The sequence below is a fragment of the Balaenoptera ricei genome, chromosome X, assembly GCF_028023285.1.
Source record: "Balaenoptera ricei isolate mBalRic1 chromosome X, mBalRic1.hap2, whole genome shotgun sequence".
Classification (NCBI taxonomy): domain Eukaryota; kingdom Metazoa; phylum Chordata; class Mammalia; order Artiodactyla; family Balaenopteridae; genus Balaenoptera; species Balaenoptera ricei.
The window spans coordinates 42,965,754-42,986,545 of NC_082660.1; the positions used below are offsets into that span (position 1 = coordinate 42,965,754).

The 20,792-nt window shown below is 37.1% G+C and overlaps 1 protein-coding gene across 2 annotated transcripts in view; it reads left to right on the forward strand.

Moving 5' to 3' along the window:
- The window catches only part of RP2 (RP2 activator of ARL3 GTPase), a 47,923-nt gene that overhangs the window by 11,289 nt on the left and 15,842 nt on the right, over positions 1-20,792 (forward strand). For both annotated transcript variants that reach the window (XM_059910538.1, XM_059910539.1), the window contains exons 2-3: positions 10,268-10,933; positions 15,362-15,476. In XM_059910538.1, coding sequence (XP_059766521.1) covers positions 10,268-10,933; positions 15,362-15,476 — 781 coding nt within the window. The remainder of the gene's footprint in view (positions 1-10,267; positions 10,934-15,361; positions 15,477-20,792) is intronic.

Consider the following 20,792-nt stretch of genomic DNA (forward strand, 5'->3'; position numbering starts at 1 on the left):
CCTATTCTTTTGTCTCTGTTATTTCTTTTTTCTTTTTTTTGCCCTACCCAAGTACGGGGGGAGTTTCTTGCCTTTTGGGAGGTCTGACGTTTTCTGCCGGCGTTCAGTGGGTGTTCTGTAGGAGCAGTTCCACGTGTAGATGTATTTCTACTGTATCTGTGGGAAGGAAGGTGATCTCCGCGTCTTACTCTTCCGCCATCTTCTCTCCTCTCCTGTGTACAAGCTTTTGTGTAGACATATGTTTTAATTTCTTTTCGATATATACTTAGGAATGGAATTCCTGGGTCATATAGTAACTCTATGGTTAACTTTGTGAGAATCTGCCAAACTGTTTTTCAGAGTGTCTGCACCATTTACATTTTCACCAGCAGTGTATGGGGGTTCCAATTTCTTCACTCATATAAAGTGGGAAAAGGGGAAAAGCGCCTGGAGTGGAAAGTGTATGGGACTGGGGTTTTAATTTGCATTCTGCCCTGTACTGTATCTCACTGGCAAGTCATTTAGCTTTTCCAGCCCTCAATTTCCTAAGATCCCTTCCAGTTCTTTAATTCTTTGAGCATCTTAGGAGAAGAGGTAAGCATCGTTAGAAGCATTCAGGCAAATCTGAATGAACAGAGAGAATGTGACAGGATGTACAATTAGATTAAAAATCAATTAGATGATATGAAAAATCCTTTCTAATCCTAAAATTTCATAATTCTATTTTGTGGTTATATATTTAGCAACATGGTGTGTTATATAAGTATAGTACTTCACCTTCTCTTGTCATCAGTGTATATAAGTTCAAGGTACTGGTATTTGTTATTTTCACTCATGAAATTACCTTTCAGCTACATAACTATGTTGCCTTGAAAGTGACTTAACAATGTGTAAGTTTTAAATAATTTATTTTAATTGAAGTGTAATTTACATAACGTAAAATTTACCCTTTTAAAGTGTACAGTTCTGTGAGTTTTGACAGACAAATACAGTCATGTAACTATCACCATAATCAAGATATAGAACAGTACCATAATTCCCCCCAAATTTCCTCGTGCTCCTTTGTAGTCAACTCTGCCTCCAGCCTCTGATCTGTTTTTTATCCCTATAGTTTTATCTTTTTGAGAATGTCTTATAAATGGAATCATGTAGTAGGTAACCTTTTGAGTCTGGCTTCTTTCACTTAGCATGACACATTTAAGATTCATCCATGTTGTTGCATGTATCAGGAGTTCCATTTTATGGATTTACCACATTTGTTTATCCATTCACCAGTTGAAGGACATTTAGGTTGTTTACAAATTCTGATAATTATGAATAAAACTACCATAAACATTTGCATACAGGTTTTTGAATAAACATAAGCTTTCATTTCACTTGAGTGAATACCTAGGAGTAGGATTTCTGAGTCATATGGAAATTGTATATTAAACTTTATAAGAAACTGCCAAACCCTTTTCCAAAGCAGCTGTGCTATTTGCATTCCCGTCAGTAATGTATGAGAAATCCAGTTTCTCTGCATCCTCACCAGCACTTGGTATGGTCAGTTTTTAAAAAATTTTTAGCCATTCAAATAGGAGTGTAGTGGTATTGCATTGTGGCTTAATTTGCATTTCCCTAATGACTAATTATTTGTGGAGCATTTTTCCATGTACTTATTTGCCATCTGTATATTTTCTTTGGTGAAGTGTTTATTAAAACCTTTTGCCCATTTTTTTTACTGGGTTATTTGTTTTCTTATTATTGAGTTTTGAGAGTTTTTTATATATCCTGGATACAAGTCCCTTGTCATGTGTGTCTTGCAAATACTTTTTTCCCAAATAATGACTTGCCTTCTCTTAATAGTGTCTTTTTTTTTTTAAAGATTCACATTTTATTTATTGTTTTTTTGCTACGCAGCGTGCGGGATCTTACTTCCCCAACCAGGGATCGAACCCACACCCCCTGCAGTGGAAACTCGGAGTCTTAACCACTGGACCACCAGGGAAGTCCCTTAATAGTGTCTTTTGAAGAACAAAAGTTTTCAAAATTTAGATAAAAGCCCAATTTTCAGTTTTTTCTTTTATGGATCATGTTTTTGGTTTCACATCTAGGAAATCTTTGCCTAACCAAGGTTACAAACGTTTTCTCTTCTGTTTTCTTCTAGAAGTTTTAGAGTTTTTGGTTTTATATTTAGGTTCTATGATCCATTTTGAGTTAATTGTTAAATATGATACAAGGTATGGGAGATTCTTTATTTTTTTACATATAGATGTCTAATTGTTCCAGCACCATTTGTTGAAAAGATTATCCTTTCTCTATTGAATTGCCTTTGCACCTTTGTCAATATATACATAAGTCTGTTTTTAAATTCTATTCTGTTCCATTGATTTATTCACCTAGTAAACATTGGTTTCTGTTTGAATATGGTTGAATACGAAGAAGCAGCCAAGAGAATGTACTTAGGAGCCAGACTGCCTAGGTCTGAGACTCAGCTCAAGTATTTACTGTGTGACCTTGGGTAAGTTATTTAGCCTCTGGGTGCCTCAATTTTCTCATCTGTAAAATAGAGATAATTATAGTATACAACCCTCATAGGGGTTTTTATGAGGATTGAGTGAATGATTATAAAGCACTTAGAATGGTGCCTGGTGCCTATATAGTGCTCCTTATACTCCTGAGTCTTATTTTGAACTTCTACCCAGACCAGATTTCCATTAAAACTAACAAATGCCATTATTTCATCTCAGATTATCACTATGGAAGTTTAACTGTGGAGGTGAATTTTAATGAAAAATTTGCATAACTTCTCAGTGAAAGAATAAGATGTTCACTTTTGTTTTCTGTTAGGAAAATAATACTTACCTTAGTTTTTTAGCTATATCAGGTGAATTCCAACTCCTGAAATGTTTCTTTGATTTTTGAGAGTATATCCACTACCTTTCAAGCATTGTAGTTAGAAATATGACCTAAACTAAGCTCACTTCATAAGTGATTCTTGTGAAAAAGTAGTTAAAAAACTTCACCTTTCATGTTTGTGATTTTGGTCACTTTGAGAACTAGTAACTTTTGCAAAATTATTATGGTACTAAGCTTCAAGTTTTTTATTATCACGTTTTGTTTTGAAGAGCTTTCAGGAATTGTTGAGAAAGTAAGTACAGCAACGTAAATCCTAAGTTTCTCCTTTGTAGATCATAATGATAGTCCAAATAATTTTATACTCTAGAACTCTTTAGCTATAGGATTAATTTCACCCAGTGAACTACGAGAACTGAGGTGTCTAGATAAAATATGTAGAGTAGTAAATCACATTTAACTCCTCAGCATTGGCAGCAGTTATGGACTGATTGTTTGTGGTTCCCCACCACACCCCCTCAGCCGCCTCCAAATTCATATGTTGAAACCGTAACTCCCAGTGTGGTTCTGTTTGGAGATGGGGCCTGTAAGGAAGTAATTAAGGTTAAATGAGGTCATGACGATGGGGCCTTGATCTGATAGGATTAGTGTCCTTATATGAAGAGGCATCAGAAAGCTTGCCATGCACCCACCCAGGAAAGACCATGTGAGGATAATTCAAGAAGGCAACCATCTGCAGGATAAGAAGAGAGGTCTCACCAGAAGCCAACCACAATGGCACCTTGATTTTGTACTTCCCAGCCTCTAGAACTGTGAGAAATAAATTTCTGTTGTTTCAGCTACCCAGTCTGTATTATTTTGTTATGGCAGCCAGTCTTGGTCTGCTCAGGCCATTGTAACAAGATACCATAGACTGGGTGGCTTAAACAACAGAAATTTATTTCTCACAGTTCTGGAGGCTCGGAAGTCCAAGATCAAGGTACCAACAGATCCAGTGTCTGGTGTCAGAGATAAATACAGCTGGACATTAGTTAAAGCAGTGAAAACAGATTTTGTTCAGTAACTACTGACGGGGGAAGGAGCTGAGCTCCATTCTGATTTGTGCAGAGGTGACTTAAGCCATTGAAGGAAGAATGAGGGAACGGGGAGAGCAGGGACTCAGTAGAGTCAGAGAAGTGAAAAATTACAAAGTTGGTCCGTGTAAATAAGATTAGGCCAGCCGTGTTAGCTGGCAGTTTTAGAAGTTAGGATCTTATCCTCCCACAGAGACTGGTAAACAGAGGCCCTATCCTTCCTAATAATTACATTTCATAGGAATGGATCTCAGGTCCTTGAGAAGGACACTTCTCATTAGTAAGAGATACAGTCACAATTGTAAGCCCTTTTTAGTAAATGCTTTAAGAAAGGGAGGTCAGTGGCCTATCATCAGATGTTGGCTAGAACAAATAGTAAAATTTCCTGTGGAGTTGAGCTTCCTCAGGCAGGCATTTTAATGGGGACCTGGGGTCATTCTAGGGACAAAGCCTTGTGCTAGTAGAAGCCATGCTAGAGTTTGGTCAAGTCTGTTAGTGCAGGGATTTGGACAGACTTGCAGTGTGCCAAGAGTTCTGCAGTTCTTACTGGGGAAAGCCTGCTTCCTGCTTGTAGTCAGCCGCCTTCTTGCTATGTGCTCACGTGGCCTTTCCTCGGTGCCTGCCTGCATGGAGGGAGAGAGAGATCTCTTCTTATAAGGACACTAATCCCATCGTGAGGGCCCCTCCCTCACGACCTCATCTAAATCTAATTACCTCCAAATACCATCACATTGGGGGGTTAGAGCTTCAACATATGAATTTTGAGAGGACACAAACATTCAGTCCATAACACAGCCCAAGCAGACTAAGACAGCAGCCCAGTAATTTTAAAGTTAAGAATAGATTTTCTTTCTGCATTTGCAACAAGTCTCAACTACAACTACTAATATAGTACTAATTATAATATATTATAATTAATATAGTTGAAATTTCTGTTTAATACTGTACATTTATAATATATATCATTTCCCATGCCAAAAAATTAGCTGAATTCCTTTTAGTAAGAAGTATTAACTTTTATTTTTTCTCTTTATCCAAACAGTGGTTTGTTTCCTATTTAATTCTGAGATAAATATGCTTGCAAACTTTTGAACTTGCTGTCTGTGTCTTAGGCAAAGATAATTTGGCCAGAATCTTGAAGCCCAAATCAATTCTCCAGGAAAATACACACAAAATTTTACATAAAAGTTTTAAGGAGTTTCTGGTACAGTGAGAGAAACCATAAACTGAAGCTTGAAGACTCCCCTTGCTCATTGAGTTTGAGGCCTTGGTAGAGACAGGCCAACTCCTGGACTCCTTTTCAAAAAAACCTATTGGTGGCACTCTAGATCATCTCACTCCCACTGTGGGAGGTAGACTGGTGCTGAGAAGACAAGCTGAAGAAGACCAGAGAACGTTTTTTATCCTCCTTAAGGCCTAAAGCAGAACCAACTTAAACCCCTCTTGCATGTTCCTGACTAGATCAAGATCCCATTAGCCTACTCCATGACCACATTCCCATCCCCTTCCACTGGCTCTACCAAGTAGAAGGCAGCCTCAGCCTCCTTTTACTGCAGGTAGGGGCAGAAGAGTATGTAAAGTGGAGAGACCCAGGACTGACATTAAAAGGAGTGCCTCTGCCTGGCTTTGTGTATAATTATCTTCCTACTCAGAAGTTGGCCAACTTGAACAGTGACCTAAGTGAATGTCCCTAAAAATACATTTCAGAGTCTGTCTTCTTTGGGGATGAAGTAGAGAGATGGGGTGTGGAGAAGTGTATGATCATCAATCTCAGTTACCCTTCATATTTGTTTATTTAAGAGATACCTGGAGACCACCTACTTCTGGTTATACTCTGAGGTAATGAAGGTTAAGTAGTTAAAATGGATTCAATAATTATGTGTGCAGGGCCTCTGTGGTGCCAGGCACTTTTCTAAGTCTGGGGAAAACGGGTGAACAAAACAGATAATCCCTTCACTCATGTAGTTTATGTTCTAATGGAGGGCAGCAGGGAGACTGACAATAAATACAGTTCATATATAGTGTGTTAAAAAGAAGCTAAGTGCTTTGGAGAAAAATACAGATGGGTAAAGAGGTAATATTATTGGAGGAGGTGTTTCTGTTTTAAATAGATTGGTTACAGGATTCAAGCCCAAAGTTTTAGATACATAAGGGGATGTAGATTGGTATTTAATGTAATGTAGGTACTCAGAAAAAGGAGAGTAGGCTTCTGGTTGAGGGAACTGGAAAGCGTCACAAGAAAAGTGTGACAGGTGGGCAAGTAGAAGAACTAGGAGAGAGCCTTCTGGGCAAAGGAGAATCAGAGGGCATAGACAAGTTACAGCAAGTGCGTCAGATCTACTGAAGAAAAAAGTTCCCATAGGAGGGTGATAGGAGTTAGGACTAAAATGTGAGTTGATATCACATAGTAGTTAGTGACTTACGCTGAAAGGTTTTCTAATAATGAACCATTTTTACACAACCTGAGACAAATCCAACTTGGTTGTGGTGCTTTCTCGTCTTACAGGATTGATTTAATTGACAATTTTTTAAAAACATCTATAGGCATGAGTGAAATGGACCTAAAATTTTCTTTTGTTATATCTTTGTTTTTCTTATTTCTTGCTGGACAGACTAGTAGCATGAATTAGGACTGTTGCTTCTTTTTCTATTGTCTTTAAAGGTTTGCATAAAACTGGGATGAATAAAACTAGAATCTGCTTATAAAACCATCAGGGCCTGGTGTTTTCTTTGTGGGAACACTTTAGCCACTGCTTCTATTTCTTTAGTAGTAATAGCTTTTTATTTAAGCTTTTAACTTCTCAAATTCGCTGTGGTAAGTTATTTTTTAAGAGATGCATTCATTTCATGGACAAAATGTTTTTTAAATTGTTGGTATATAGTTGTTGTTATTCTCTTTTTAACTTCTACTTTATTTATAATTATACGCCCCTTTCATTCATACTGTTTTTGTTCTTATTCTCTTGATCATCCATGCCAGAAGTTTGCCTAATTTTTGGTTTTGTTTTTTTGTTTGTTTGTTTGTTTGTTTTGGCCATGCTGCGCAGCTAGCGGGATCTTAGTTCCCCGACCAGGGATTGAACGCATGCCCCCTGCAATGGAACCGTGGAGCCCTAACCACTGGACCACCAGGGAATTCCCATTTTTTAGTTTCCCCCCCCCAAAAAAAAACCTATTTGGGGCTTTGCTGATGTTTTCTATTGTATATTTGAGTTCTAAATCATTAATCTCTCCATTATTTTTATCTTTTTTCCTTCTACTACAGAAAGTAGGTTTATTCTACTATTTATTGTCTAATTTCTTAAGATGGACATTTAACTCATTAATTTGAGAGTTTTTATTGTAGCTATTTAAGCACCATTTTTGCTGCATTCCATAGCTGGTGTTTTAACATTTAATCCTAAGTATTTTTAGGTTTTGATTATGATTTCTTTAATCCTTGAGTTATTTAGCAGTGTGTTTTTTAAATTTTCAAATAGGCAAAGATTTTTTAAAGTATCTTTTGTTATTAACTTCTAATTTAATTGCATCTTGGTCGCATATAATAGCCTGTAAGTTATCTATTATTTAAAATTTGTTGAGGCTTTCTTTATGATCTAGTACTAGTACATGATTTTTTAAAAAATCCTTCAATGTGTGCTTGAGAAAAAATGTGAGTATACTCTACTAGTTGGGTGCAGAACTCAAACTTATTCGTTGTGTGGTTTGGATCTCCTAGATCCTTGTTGATTTTTTTTTTTTTTGGTTCATTTGACCAATCAGTACTTGAGAAGCAGCATTAGAAGACACTCCTTAGATTTTAATTTGCCAGTTCTGAGGATCTGGAGAGGTCCTGAACCACTGTCAAAGTTCATCCCCACCCATTTTTCTCAGCTCTTCACCAGCACAGGGTTTCTGCCCTGCCCTGAATTTGCTCCCAGGGAAATCTGGACCAGAGGTCTGAGTCCTAGCAGGTGTAGGGGAAGCATTGTTGTCTCAAGATTTGGGAAGGGGAGAAGCAAGAGAAGAAATCTGAGTTTCCTTTTCTGTTTTCTGTTCCCACACCCACCACAGGGGTGTCTCATAGTTTCCCCTTTTCTTGGTGTTTTTCTTACTTGGTCCATTTGAGATTGATCTTGGATAACTGGGAGCCAGCAACTATGCTAGTTCAGTATCTTGATAGAGACCAAACTGGAACACTGTACCTTTATATATGTGTGTCACCTGTAAAATCCTAGAAATGGAAGAGCTTGAACACCTCTTCCCACATTAAACCTGTGCTGCCTCTTATATTTTCTTTTTCTTTTCTTTTTTTTTTGGTGTGTGGCACTACCAACATCCAATCACATAAACCAGAGCAGTGTTTCTTCAAACCTGTGGGTGGGATAATAGAAAATATTTGGGGTTTAACACAAATTAAGGGTAAGTATTATTTTGTGAAACTTTTCTTTCATTGGTATGTGTACATGTACAAATACTCATAAGTACATGTACTGGGCTGTGCTGGAGAATGTACTAATGTGAATTGTAGTCAAAAAGGTTGAAAAATACTGGACTAGAGAACTAGGAATCATTTTTGACCCATCCTTCTGCCTTACCTCCTACAGCCATTGAATTACTAAATCGGCTGATTCTCCTTCCTCAGTATTTCTCAAATTCATTCCATCTTCCTCTTCCCTGCTAACCACTGCTCTAGTTCCAGCCCTTTCTGGATGACTGCAGCCACCTCTCCGATCCACACGCCACTTGTCCTTATTCTTACCAGAATAATCTTCCTAAAATGTAAATTTTGCTTATTTAAATCATTCTGTGGTACCCCTTTGTCCACGGAGAACTTCCAAGCTTCATAATATGGCCCCTGCCTACCTCTCCAGCTTCATTTGCTCCCATTGCAGTATCACTGGTAACGCCAGACCATGTTCACTTTTCCTCACACTCCCTGAAGAGTTTTCTTTTGTTTCATTCTTTCACTTTTGCCTGATATGGGAAGGGAGGATCCTTTACTCCTACCCCTTTTACCTGGTGAACTTCAGCTTATTCATTCTCACTTTGCACAGGAAGTCTTACACCCCTACCTCCCCTGAGCTTTGTGTCCCTCCTCTGTATTTCCAGAATATTCTGAGCATCTCTCATTACACAGCCAGGTTGTTTTAAAATCATTTGTTTAGGTTAGTGTTCACTTCTTTTATGGAAAGAGTTGGTCATATTCATTTTGGTGCTTAAAACAATGTCTGGCTCCTATTGGGTGTTCAAATGGCCGAATGGTTGAATGAAGATCTAGAAAGTTAAAGTGCCTTTTTCATTCATGTTGCTCATAGGTGACAAAATTGAGACTAGAAAACAGGTGCCTCTTTTATTGCCTCATGCTACAGACCAATACTACTTCTAGTACATTGTGTAAAACTGATGAGTACAACATTTATTGTGTAATACTGAATAAGTCACTTTAAGCTAATTTGCTAATGATTAAGATGATTAAATTATCCTTTGTAAATAATCAAGTTTTTGTGTACCGTACCTATGGGAGCCTGTTTCTGGTACATGAATAGTTTTGTATGAAATTTAATATTCACGAAGAGGTTAAGACAGTGCAAGTAGATTTAAAAGTAATTTAGAAAAATCAAAATGGTCTTTTAATGACTATATTTTGAGAGGTCAGCTAAAATTTTAAAAATAATGAGACAGATTCCAGGCACACTGTTTAAAAGATTCTGTGAGCTTTAGTTTAAAACGCCTAAAGATGGAAATGGTAAAATTTGGAAAATTTACATTGTAGGAGTAGCTCAGTAAATGTTTCAATCAAATTTGTAGATGCAAATTCTGACATATAGTGATTCTTGGGCCTTCAGGTGCTTCCATTTTCTGTAGCATACTGCAGAAATCAGTCAGGGTTTAGAAACTAAGACCCAGGCATCAATTTATGGAAAGATAGAGAAACATATTCCAATCTGGCTGTATTTCCAAGTTCAGAAGTTTTAAAGATGCAGAAGTTTTTTAAAAGTGAAGCATCAGAAAAAGAAAAGGCTCAAAGCTGAAATATTCCTTAATATCATCCAGTATGCTGTGTGTATGTATGAGAATTTCCCCAATTGTTTCCAAAAAGTACTTTTACAGTTGAGATGTTAAAACAGGATCCAACAATGTCCACACATCATTTGGTTGGTATGTCCTGAGTCTTTCTTTATCTATAACAGTTTCCTCTCCCTTTCTTCCCCCCATGCCTTTTATGTATTTATTAAAAAAAAAGTTTTTTGTCCTGCTCATTTTCTTATTATGTCGCAAAGTCAGTAAGAGTTGGAACATATTATTTTAGCAATAAAAATCGTTCCTGACTCCCAATAGACAATTAATGTTTGCTGAATAATGTCAATAATACTCAAGGTCTGTGTTTGTTCCTGCAGGTTGATCCAAAAGACTACATGTTCAGTGGACTGAAGGATGAAACAGTAGGTCGCTTACCTGGGAAAGTGGCAGGACAACAGTTTCTCATTCAAGACTGTGAGAACTGTAACATCTATATTTTTGATCACTCTGCTACAGTTACTATTGATGACTGTACTAACTGTGTCATTTTTCTGGGACCGGTGAAAGGCAGTGTGTTTTTCCGGAATTGCAGAGATTGCAAGAGCGCACTAGCCTGCCAACAGTTTCGTGTGAGGGATTGTAGAAAGCTGGAAGTCTTTTTGTGCTGTGCCACTCAGCCCATTATTGAGTCTTCCACGAATATCAAGTTTGGCTGTTTTCAGTGGTACTACCCTGAATTAGCTTTCCAGTTCAAAGATGCAGGGCTCAGTATCTTCAATAATACCTGGAGTAACATTCATGACTTTACACCTGTGTCAGGAGAACTCAATTGGAGCCTTCTTCCAGAAGATGCTGTCATTCAGGACCATGTTCCTCTACCTACCACCGAAGAGCTCAAAGCTGTCCGCCTTTCCACAGAAGCCAGTAGAAGTATCGTTCCAGTGTCCCGGGGTCAGAGACAGAAGAACAGTGATGAGTCATGCTTAGTGGTATTATTTGCTGGTGATTATACTATCGCAAATGCCAGGAAACTAATTGATGAGGTAAGGAGAAGAGAGAGAAGAGAAACAGACATACACCTGCATAGAAACACACCACTTTCTGGAGAGCGTCCATTCTTTTCAAATTGGCTATTAGAAATACAGGCAATCCTTAAATTATAGTCCTCTGCTCCCTACGGATTTATCTGTAAGCTAGTTGCTTAGGCCTCAAATACTTTCCCAAAGAAACTTTTTAAAAACAATTCAATTCAGGAAGCATCTGTTAAGCACTCATTATGTGCAGGTTACTCTGTCACCATCTTTCATTGATTATAGGATGCACCTTTGTTTTCCACAGTTTTGCTTCTCTGAAATGCATCTTACAATTGATGGCAGTTTAGAGCTGATGAAATATATGCTGGGAGTGGAGATAAATAGACAAAATTCTCTGCCCTCAAAGAACTTCCATTCTTTATCATAACTGATTTCCATGGGAGCTCACAAAAGTAGTACTGCAAAGTAAAGGATGACCTTTTATAATTATTTAGTGGGGAAATTTATTTGGAGTTTTTAACTGTTTAAGGTATGGGAAAGGCATTTAGGCATACAACTTTTGGAGCCCGTTTTGACTGAGAGCAACCTCCACATTACTTTCCTTTGCCCTATTGCCATGAAGAGGAAGTTGGTGTGAAACAATGAGGTGGCAGCTGAGATTGTGGACTCATGAGCAGGGGCTTTTAGTGCTTTCAGGAGTAGAGAAGGGTTCTTTGGGTAGCAGCTTTCACTTGAAAAATAAATGGGGATGTGGAGGTTAGGGGCTCCAGAAGCAGCAGTTCCTCCAGTGGGGAGGCAGCAGTAGGATGTATTGATTAGCCATTAATCAGGCTTTCTTCAGAAAGAGTCTGTTTGAATTTAAAAATCAAACTTCCAGAAATGTAGAGGTGAATGGAAAACTCTTTTTGAATGGATTTTTTTTTTAAGTTGTAACACTTCTGTCAAAAGGAATGGTTTTAGAAAAAAAAAAAACTAGAAAAATGACCACCTCTCTGTAGCTTATACATTCTACAATGTAGAAAACCCATGTCTGAAATCCACAAAGTATATCTGAGGTCCAGTTTTCAAAACAACAGAAGCCAAGTATAATCTTAAGACTTTGATATTTTCTTTCTTGATTATGCCAATCTGATAAAAATGTGCTATGGATCTGGTGAGATATAGAGAAAGTGCTCTGGCCTTTGAGCTATCTAATCACATGTTAATCCAACATCTGAGAGGTAAACATTTTCATTATACTGTATGGTGATTTTCTTAAAAATCTACATACAGTCTTCAAGAGAGGTAATTATTCAGGTTAAACTCCTTTTTGGTAGATAATGAGGAGAGGTCATAAAGAATGTACAGTACGTTTAAAGAAAAAAACCATCAAAACAAACACTGTCATTCTTCATGAGTCATCAGATGTTCTTAACCTTTTAACTTTTGATATCTGTTGTATGAAATGGCACTGTTGTGTGCACTTTTCGCAATATGACCAGGAAGAGTGATGTTCTTTAGATGTCCTTCTGGATTACAAAATAACTTAAATAAAAATCCAACAATAACAGTAACAAAAATGATGACAATAATAATAATAGCTGACAGTTAATATAGTGTTTATTATACGTCAGGTGACTGTTGTACAGTATTTAAGTGAATTAACTCACTTAATTCAGGAGTAACCTATGAAATAGGTGCCATTGTTCCTCTTTATACAGATAAGAAAAATGAGCCACAGAGAAGGTAAGTAACTTGCAAAAGGTCACTTGCTGGTAAGTAGCAGAGCCATGATTTAAATCCAGGCAGTTTGGCTTTGTAGGCCATAGTCTTAACCCTTAAGCATGATGCTATTATGCTGCCTCAGTGGTAAAGGAAAGTTGATAAATGCCTGGTGGAGCTGGAATGTGACCGTAAGTGTGTGGAGGCAAGGCAGATACTACCCTCCAGCCTAGAAGGAAAAATCCTGGGACTTTTTGGCTAGAGTTATCCTAACTAATTCTGAAATCACAGAATTAAGAGAACAAAAAGAAGAAAACGCTAAGTACATGTGAAGAGGGTATCACAACGTGCTGAAAGACCAGTAACTTACATATCAAGAGAGCGATTACATATTTTTTAAAAAATGAAGCTCGAGTTCCCTGGAAAATATGTGTAGAAGCTAGTTAGTGCTGAGACGGAAAAAAATGAAACTTGAGTCTTTTCTCGTATCATAACACAAATGTCTTAGAACGGCTTAGACTGGAACTGTGATTGCTAACTCTGGTTTTGTTAAACCTAGGAGTAGCACAGAATTTTGTTTCATAGTGTTTTCATAAATTAAACATATCATAATGATTTTTTAAGGTAGGAAGTGTAAAACTTGAGAGAGTAGGAAGTCCAGAAAAACTGGGTAAACCAGAAAGCACATTCCATAGGAGTCAAGAGAAGTTACTGGGCCTCGGTTTTCTTACCTAAAAATCAGATTTCTTGCTGCCTCTTAACTATATCACAGATAAGCACAGGATAAATTAAAGTAAAAGTAGTTTGAATTGTTTGGAAGTATTGTATAATTTAAGTTGGGTAGTTACCTCTATTTTCAAGTCTTTAAAAGTAGAAGAATTTTCATGAAAAAGAGTCTCTTCACATGTCTGCAGTGAAATATCAAAATAAATATACTAGTTTCATAGTTCATTGTTTTTAGGTAACAGTGTTTTGAATTAATCATCTTACTTTTGACAGTTTATGTGTCTGACTATAAAATGAGAGGTATTGAGCAGTCTAGAGAATTAGAAACAGATGTGGGATTGTTTCTGATAATTTAAGTAACTTTGCAGTCATTATCTGGCAGTGATGTTTATGTAATTTTCTGCTACTTTTGTATGGATGTTTCTCTTTTTCTGAGGCAGCATTGAGGGCTCTGGAAAAGGATTTGAGTTTGAATCCAATTTGATGAAATGGTATGGAATAACGTAGCCATAGAATGAAATACTATCAACCATTAAAACTGATTTTATAGTAGAATAGTTGGAAAATGTTCACAACCGAATAAGTGAAAATTTGTAGAATATTACGTATCTGATTTTTTTTTAAAGTAGATAAGTCTGGAGAGTTATATATACTAAAATGTTGACAGTTGTGGTTCTTTTTAGGAAGTGGATTAAGAGCAGGGTTTTCTTTTCTTGTTCGTAGCTCTATGGATTTTACATAAAACATGCATTATTTCTGTAATGGGGGGAAAATTAAAACCGGAAGGGTAAAAGGAAGTATACCGGGACTTCCCTGGTGGTCCAGTGGTTAGGACTCCGTGCTTCCACTGCAGGGGGCACGGGTTCCATCCCTGGTCGGGGGAACTAAGACTAAGATCCCACAAGCCACGCAGCGTGGCCAAAAAAAAAAAAAAAGGAAGTATACCTATATAGCAGTGGCATCTTTGAGTGGTAGCACTTTGGTTGATATTTCTTTGTTTCTGTTTTTTATTTTTTAAATGTTTAAAAAAAATGTTCCGTATTGAGCCTATTTGTTACTTTTATAATTAAAAACTCAATAGGCTTTAATTGGTTGAATCGCTTTGCATTTTTAAAAACTTCTTTCATAATTATTAAAAAAATTAATGTGTACTCATTGTAGAGAACTGTAGAAATAAAGAAGAGTAGAAATAAGTTTAAATATCATCCATAATGTGCTGTACCTTGAATTGTCTTTGTAGGAATAATTTTTAATTTATTTAGTCCGTAATCAGTTTAATTGGGTTCAAGTCACAGCTCTGTCCCTTAAGAGTTGTGTGGCCATGGGCAGATTTCTTAACCACTCTGTGCTTTAGTTTCTCATCTGTAAAATGAGAGTAATAATAGTACCTGCCTCGTGAGAGGGTTAAACGTGTTTTACCTGTAGAACACATAAAACTGCCTGGCACATAGTAAGTACTCCATAAGTGTATTCTAGCGTTATTGTGCTATACTATATAAATTTGAATCATGCTTTTTAAAATTAACAGTATTATATAAGCTTTCCCCCTTTTATTATTTGTTATATTTAACAAACTATGGTATTTTATCTTGTGAATGTACCATACTTTACTTAACCATCCTCCTCTCACTGGACAGTGTCACCAAACTAAAGCTTCTGTTAGTTTCAGTCAACAAAATTTTTTTAATAAAGTTTAAAATTTTGAGGGCTAATTTACATTTATTTGACCCTTAATTGTAACAGTAGGCAGTACTAATTCTTTTTTTTTTTTTTTTAACATCTTTATTGGAGTGGCAGTACTAATTCTTAATCGGAACCACCCATCTGGAAGAAAGAATCTTGTGTATGTGAAAACTTGTTTATAGCAAACACCCTGAATTAATTACAGTTATAACTAAAACAAAAATCAGAGCACTGTGTTGTATTTTATACAGAAAAATTATAGAATAGGAAAATATTGTTTTAGTCTCAGGTCATTTAAAAATGTAAATGAAATTTTATTTCCCACAGCTGGTTGGTAAAGGCTTTTTCCTGGTTCAGACAAAGGAGGTGTCAATGAAAGCTGAAGATGCTCAAAGGGTTTTTCGGGAAAAAGCACCTGACTTCCTTCCTCTTCTGAACAAAGGTACCTTCTGGATGATTGGTATACTTTTGTGGTTTTTCCCTTGACCTGTTGATTTGATTTACTCTTGCCTTTAGTATTTCTCTTACATTGTCTTCTCTTTGTCATTTGTTTTATGTTTTTCCTATTACTATTCAGAAATGTCAAAATTTCACATCATTCGAAAAGCCATATGTAATTACCTAGAAATTAGGCAGTAGGTTTCTTTTTCCCTGTTCTATCATCTTCGTTCTTGAAAGTCACATTTTATTATTATGTATTTTATTATTTTAAATTATTATTTTATTATTATTATTGTACTATAGTGAGTGACCATTTCCTTCTCCCTGCCCAGAGTTACAAAGCACTTGATAAGGATTCTTTCTGCCTTCAGTGTGCTTTGACCATACTGGAAAAGGAATAAGAAATATAAATAAAACAGTATACTATTCTGTGTATTTAACACGATCTGATTAAGTTGTCAGATACCGGAAATATGTCTACAAACAGAGGAACTAGAGTTCCTGTGCCCTCCTGAAGTGTTGCTATTTGCCTCTATGTATTCTAGAAGACAGAGTACCGTTCATCTATTAGGGCAGGGACATTGTTTGCTCTAGGCTCATCAGGCCTTTCTTGACCGGCCTGAGCAAATATATATGGTAATAGGTAATGCTGATTGGATATACCCTAGAAAGAGGGCACATCTGCATTTACATGCTCTTTATATATAAATAAGTTGTAATAAACTGCAAAAACCTGTATGAAAATATTGGAGGATTGTTAGGATAACTTTAATAACTAATGCTGGGTGCGATTTGGCCCTTAAGTATTAATGCAGTATTTCATATACTTTAGTGGTTACTCTAGTAGTACCAAGGACTGGCTCCAACCAGTGCATGAATCTATCCCAGATCATATATAGGAAATTATGACCCGGCTCCTTTGATGCAGCCATTTTGATATGGGAAAATTTGATGGAACCTTGGAAACAAATCTTTAAACTCTCAGCAGCTTTCAGAAATTGAATTAAGTAATAAGTGTGTGTAATAGACATCCTAAAGTGTGAGGATTAGGGATGAAGTGAGCATATGAGTAGGCCTAAATTAATGATTTATATACTTGTGTAATGTTAGTGAAGCGGTTTCACAGAATTGCTCCAACCCAGCCATAATATGTGTTTAAGTCACATAACATTCCACATGGAAGAAATAAAATGTTCTGTTCCTGCAAAAAGTAGAACCAAAACCAATGGACAGATGTTATAGGAATTTCAGCAAATAAATATCATATAAACAGCTTTTAAAACCAGAGATGTCCATAGGAAGTGGTCAAAGACTAATGAAGTCATGTCAAAAGGTCACAGGAGCCAGCTTGAAGGAGTCTCAAGAAGTTTCCACTGGCCAAATTTGGGACAATTTGAGCATCAAAAACAATAATGAAGGGAATTGATTAAACAACAATAGAAATCCATGCATCCATAGTGATAATAAAAAAGAGGGGAGAGGAAATTGGCACTGAACTATGGACCAGCGTGCCCAGTCTGCTTGGAATCAACCTAACTATATGGTCTACACGGATATCATGAATGACTGCTAGACAGTCCCATGATCTAGAAGCTTCCTATCCTCTATTAAAAGAGGCACTCTTCCATTAGCTTGAAATGACCCTTTCTCCAGGACCCCAAATTGGCTCACAGTAATAATCAGTTTCTCACCTAAGTAGTCACAAATCTTCTGTTTAAAATTTGTTTTTATAATCTGAGAAATATCTCCATAAAACTCATCAGCCCATGCTTTTTATCTAATTTGAAAAATCAACAGTATTTAATGTATTCAGTTAATAAATGTGTATTAAGCACCAAAAACAGGGGGGTGGGGGGGAGAGGGAATAAGGAAAGCTCTTCTGCTCTTTATAGAATACTCTGAGCTAATAAACGTAGAAGGAATGATAGACTTCAGAAATCACCATTTTCTAAACCCCGATGTAATAATTAATTCAGACAAAGGTTATCAGTGGATGCTAAAACTATTGGGGTAAAAGTTGATAAAAAGTAGGATACTTATACATTCTAATTCAAATGGGAAGTGTACCTTTAGAGCAGAGATTTGATGATCATCACACTAACCCAGTGATCAAACTTAGCATCACTGATGGCAGGGCAGCCTGACATTGTATTTCTCCTAATGCGATGCAATGAGAAATACACATCATCATCTATGAAGTATTCTTGCCAAAAATATTTTACCTGAATCTAATCGAGCCAAGACTTAATTTCTGGTTTATAGGAAAGAAAGGAAATCTGGAGACATGTTAAATGACACCATGAGGAAACTGAAACAAATTAAAAATAGAAGACATTTTACAAGATAACTGGCTAGGACTCTTCAGACAATGTCCTGGAAAACAGAAACAATGGGGGACTGTTCTGGATTAAAAGAAACCTAACAATTAAATGCAAGGAATGAACCTTAATTGGATTTTGGATTAGGGTGGGGTGAACGATAAAGCTGTAAAAGTCATTTTGGGGACAACTGGGGAAGTTTGAGGATGATATTTTGGAATTATTGTTGTATCCTTAAGTATGATAGTGGTACTGTGGTTACATAGGAGATGCATGCTGAAGTGTTACGATGTCTGCTATTTTCAAATGGCTCAGCAAAACAAAAAAGTGTGTGTGTTTGTGCATGTCTGTGTGTGCATGTGTGTGTATGTGTATAGTGTGTGGCAAAGCAAACGTGGCCAAATGTTAACATTTGATGGGTGTAAGTGAAGAGCAAATGGATGTTTGTTATTCTTTCAACTTTTCTATAATGTTTGGAATTTTTCAGAAGAAAAGTTGGGGAAAAATTTTAAGTTGCCCAATAGTGCATTGATTGATGTGGAATAATGAGCAGGCTGTCTGTGGAGATATTCCGGCAGGTGTTGGATGGATTGGGTCCTTATGTAAAAGTGGCCATCAGTCACTCTGAGGAGAGTTTCTCAGCCTCAGCACTGTTGACATTTTAGATAATTCTTTGCTGTGGTGGGCTGTCCTGTACATTATAGGATGTTTAGCAGCATCTCTGGCCTCTACTGACTAGGTACCAATAGCACACTGCCCCAATTATGGCAACCAAAAGTGTTTCCAGACATTGCGAAATGCCCCATGGGGGACAAAATTGCTCCCAGTTGCAAACCACTGTTCTTAGCAGGGGGATGGACTTATTCTTTTGAAAATTCACTTTTATTTCAAATAGTTTATACTTTAGAGTCTGTAAGTTTTCCTCTTCAGTTAAAGTAGTCATAATTATTTCCTTTCAATTAATGAAGCTATTTGACAGCCTAATGAGAGAATTCATTGTGTTTTTCATCTTGAGAATCTTCCAAATCTGACTGATTCTCAGAACCGTCTGGGGTGCTGTTAAAGATTTAAATTTCCACCTCCCACCCAAGAAAGACTGATTCAAATATCTCTGAGATATTCCCTTGGAATCTGCATTTTAAAAAGTTCCCCAGGGCTTCCCTGGTGGCGCAGTGGTTGGGAGTCCGCCTGCCAATGCAGGGGACACGGGTTCGAGCCCTGGTCTGGGAGGATCCCACATGCCGCGGAGCGACTGGGCCCGTGAGCCACAATTGCTGAGCCTGCGCGTCTGGAGCCTGTGCTCCGCAACAGGAGAGGCCGCGTTAGTGAGAGGCCTGCGCACCGCGATGAAGAGTGGCCCCCAGTTGCCGCAACTGGAGAGAGCCCTCGCACAGAGACGAAGACCCAACACAGCCATAAATAAATAAATAAATAAATAAATAATTTTAAAAAAAATCAAAAAAAAAAAGGAAATAAAAAACAGCAGACCAAAAAAGTACTATAGAGCATATTTCCTTATAAAAAAAAAGAAAAAAAAAAAAGTTCCCCAGATGGTTCTGATGATTAGTCAGATTTGGGTTCCTTTGTTTTAGAGGGTCATTCATTCATTTATTCAACAAACATAGATGAGATCTGAGAAGTAGTAAAGGAGGAATCAGATTATATAGGGCCTTGTAGGCCACTGTAGAGACTGTGGCTTCTAGTTTGAGTGAGATGAGAATCTACTAGACATTTTTGTTTTAAAATAAACTCTTTATATTGGAATAATTTTAGATTTTCAGAAAAATTGCAAAGGTAGTACAGAGAGTTTTGAAACTCACCTTCCTCTTATGTTAACATAAGCATCATACATTTGTTGAAACTAAGAAATTTACATGGGTAAAATACTATTTACTCAAACTATAAACTTTATTCAAATTTCACTGGGTTTTTTTCACTTATGTCCTTTTTCTGTTCCAGAATTCAGTCCAAGATCCCACATTGCATTTAGTCATTATGTCTCCTTAATCTCTTCTAATCTGTGACAGTTCCTTAGTCTTTCCTTGTTTTTCATAACCTTGAAATATTCGAGCAGTATTGGTAAGTTATTTTGTAGAATGTCCCTCAGTTTGAGTTTGTCTGGTGTTTTCTCTGGTTAGACTGGGGTTATGGGTTTTGGAGAAGAGGTGAAGTGCCCTTCTCATCACGTCACATCACATCACATCATAGGGCACATGATAGCAACATGACTTAATGCTGGTCATGTTGACCTTAGTGACTTGGTTCAGGTGGTATCTGCCAGGTTTCTTGTACACTGTAAAGTTCCTTTTTTCCCCTTTCTATACTCTTTGGAAGTTCTTTCTATGATCTTTGGAAGTTGAGTCACTAAGACCAGTCTACACTCAAGGAGAGGGAATTAAGCTCCACCTCCTAGAGAGGGGAGTATCTATATACATTATTTGGAATTCTGTAAGAAAGATTTGTCCCTTCTCTCCCATTTATTTATTCAGTCATTTATGTCTATCAGTAGGGACTCGTAGATACGTATTTTATTCTTTGGGTTATAGTCCAATACTATCAAATTGTTCCAGTTTTAGCCTTTGGGAGCTCTTTTAGGTTAGTTCCTCTGTCTCTTTGACATGCCTTTTATTTCTTTTTCTTGCATTATTATGTTGGCTAGGACTTCCACTATTATGCTGTGTAGAATAGTGAGAAGAGGACATCCTTGCCCTGTTTCTGATCTCAGGGTGAAAGTGTTCAGTCTCACCATTAAGAATGATGGTAGTTGTAGATTTTTCATACATATCTTTTATTAGACTGAGGGAGTTTCATTCTATTCATGGTTTGTTGAGGGTTTTTTTGGCTGTGTCAGTTCTTAGTTGCAGCACGTGGGATCTTTTCATTGCGGTGCACGGGCTCTTCATTGCAGCGCACGGGCTTCTCTCTAGTTGTGGCGTGTGGGCTCCAGAGCATGCAGGCTCAGTAGTTGCGGCATGCAGGCTCTCTAGTTGTGGCACTCA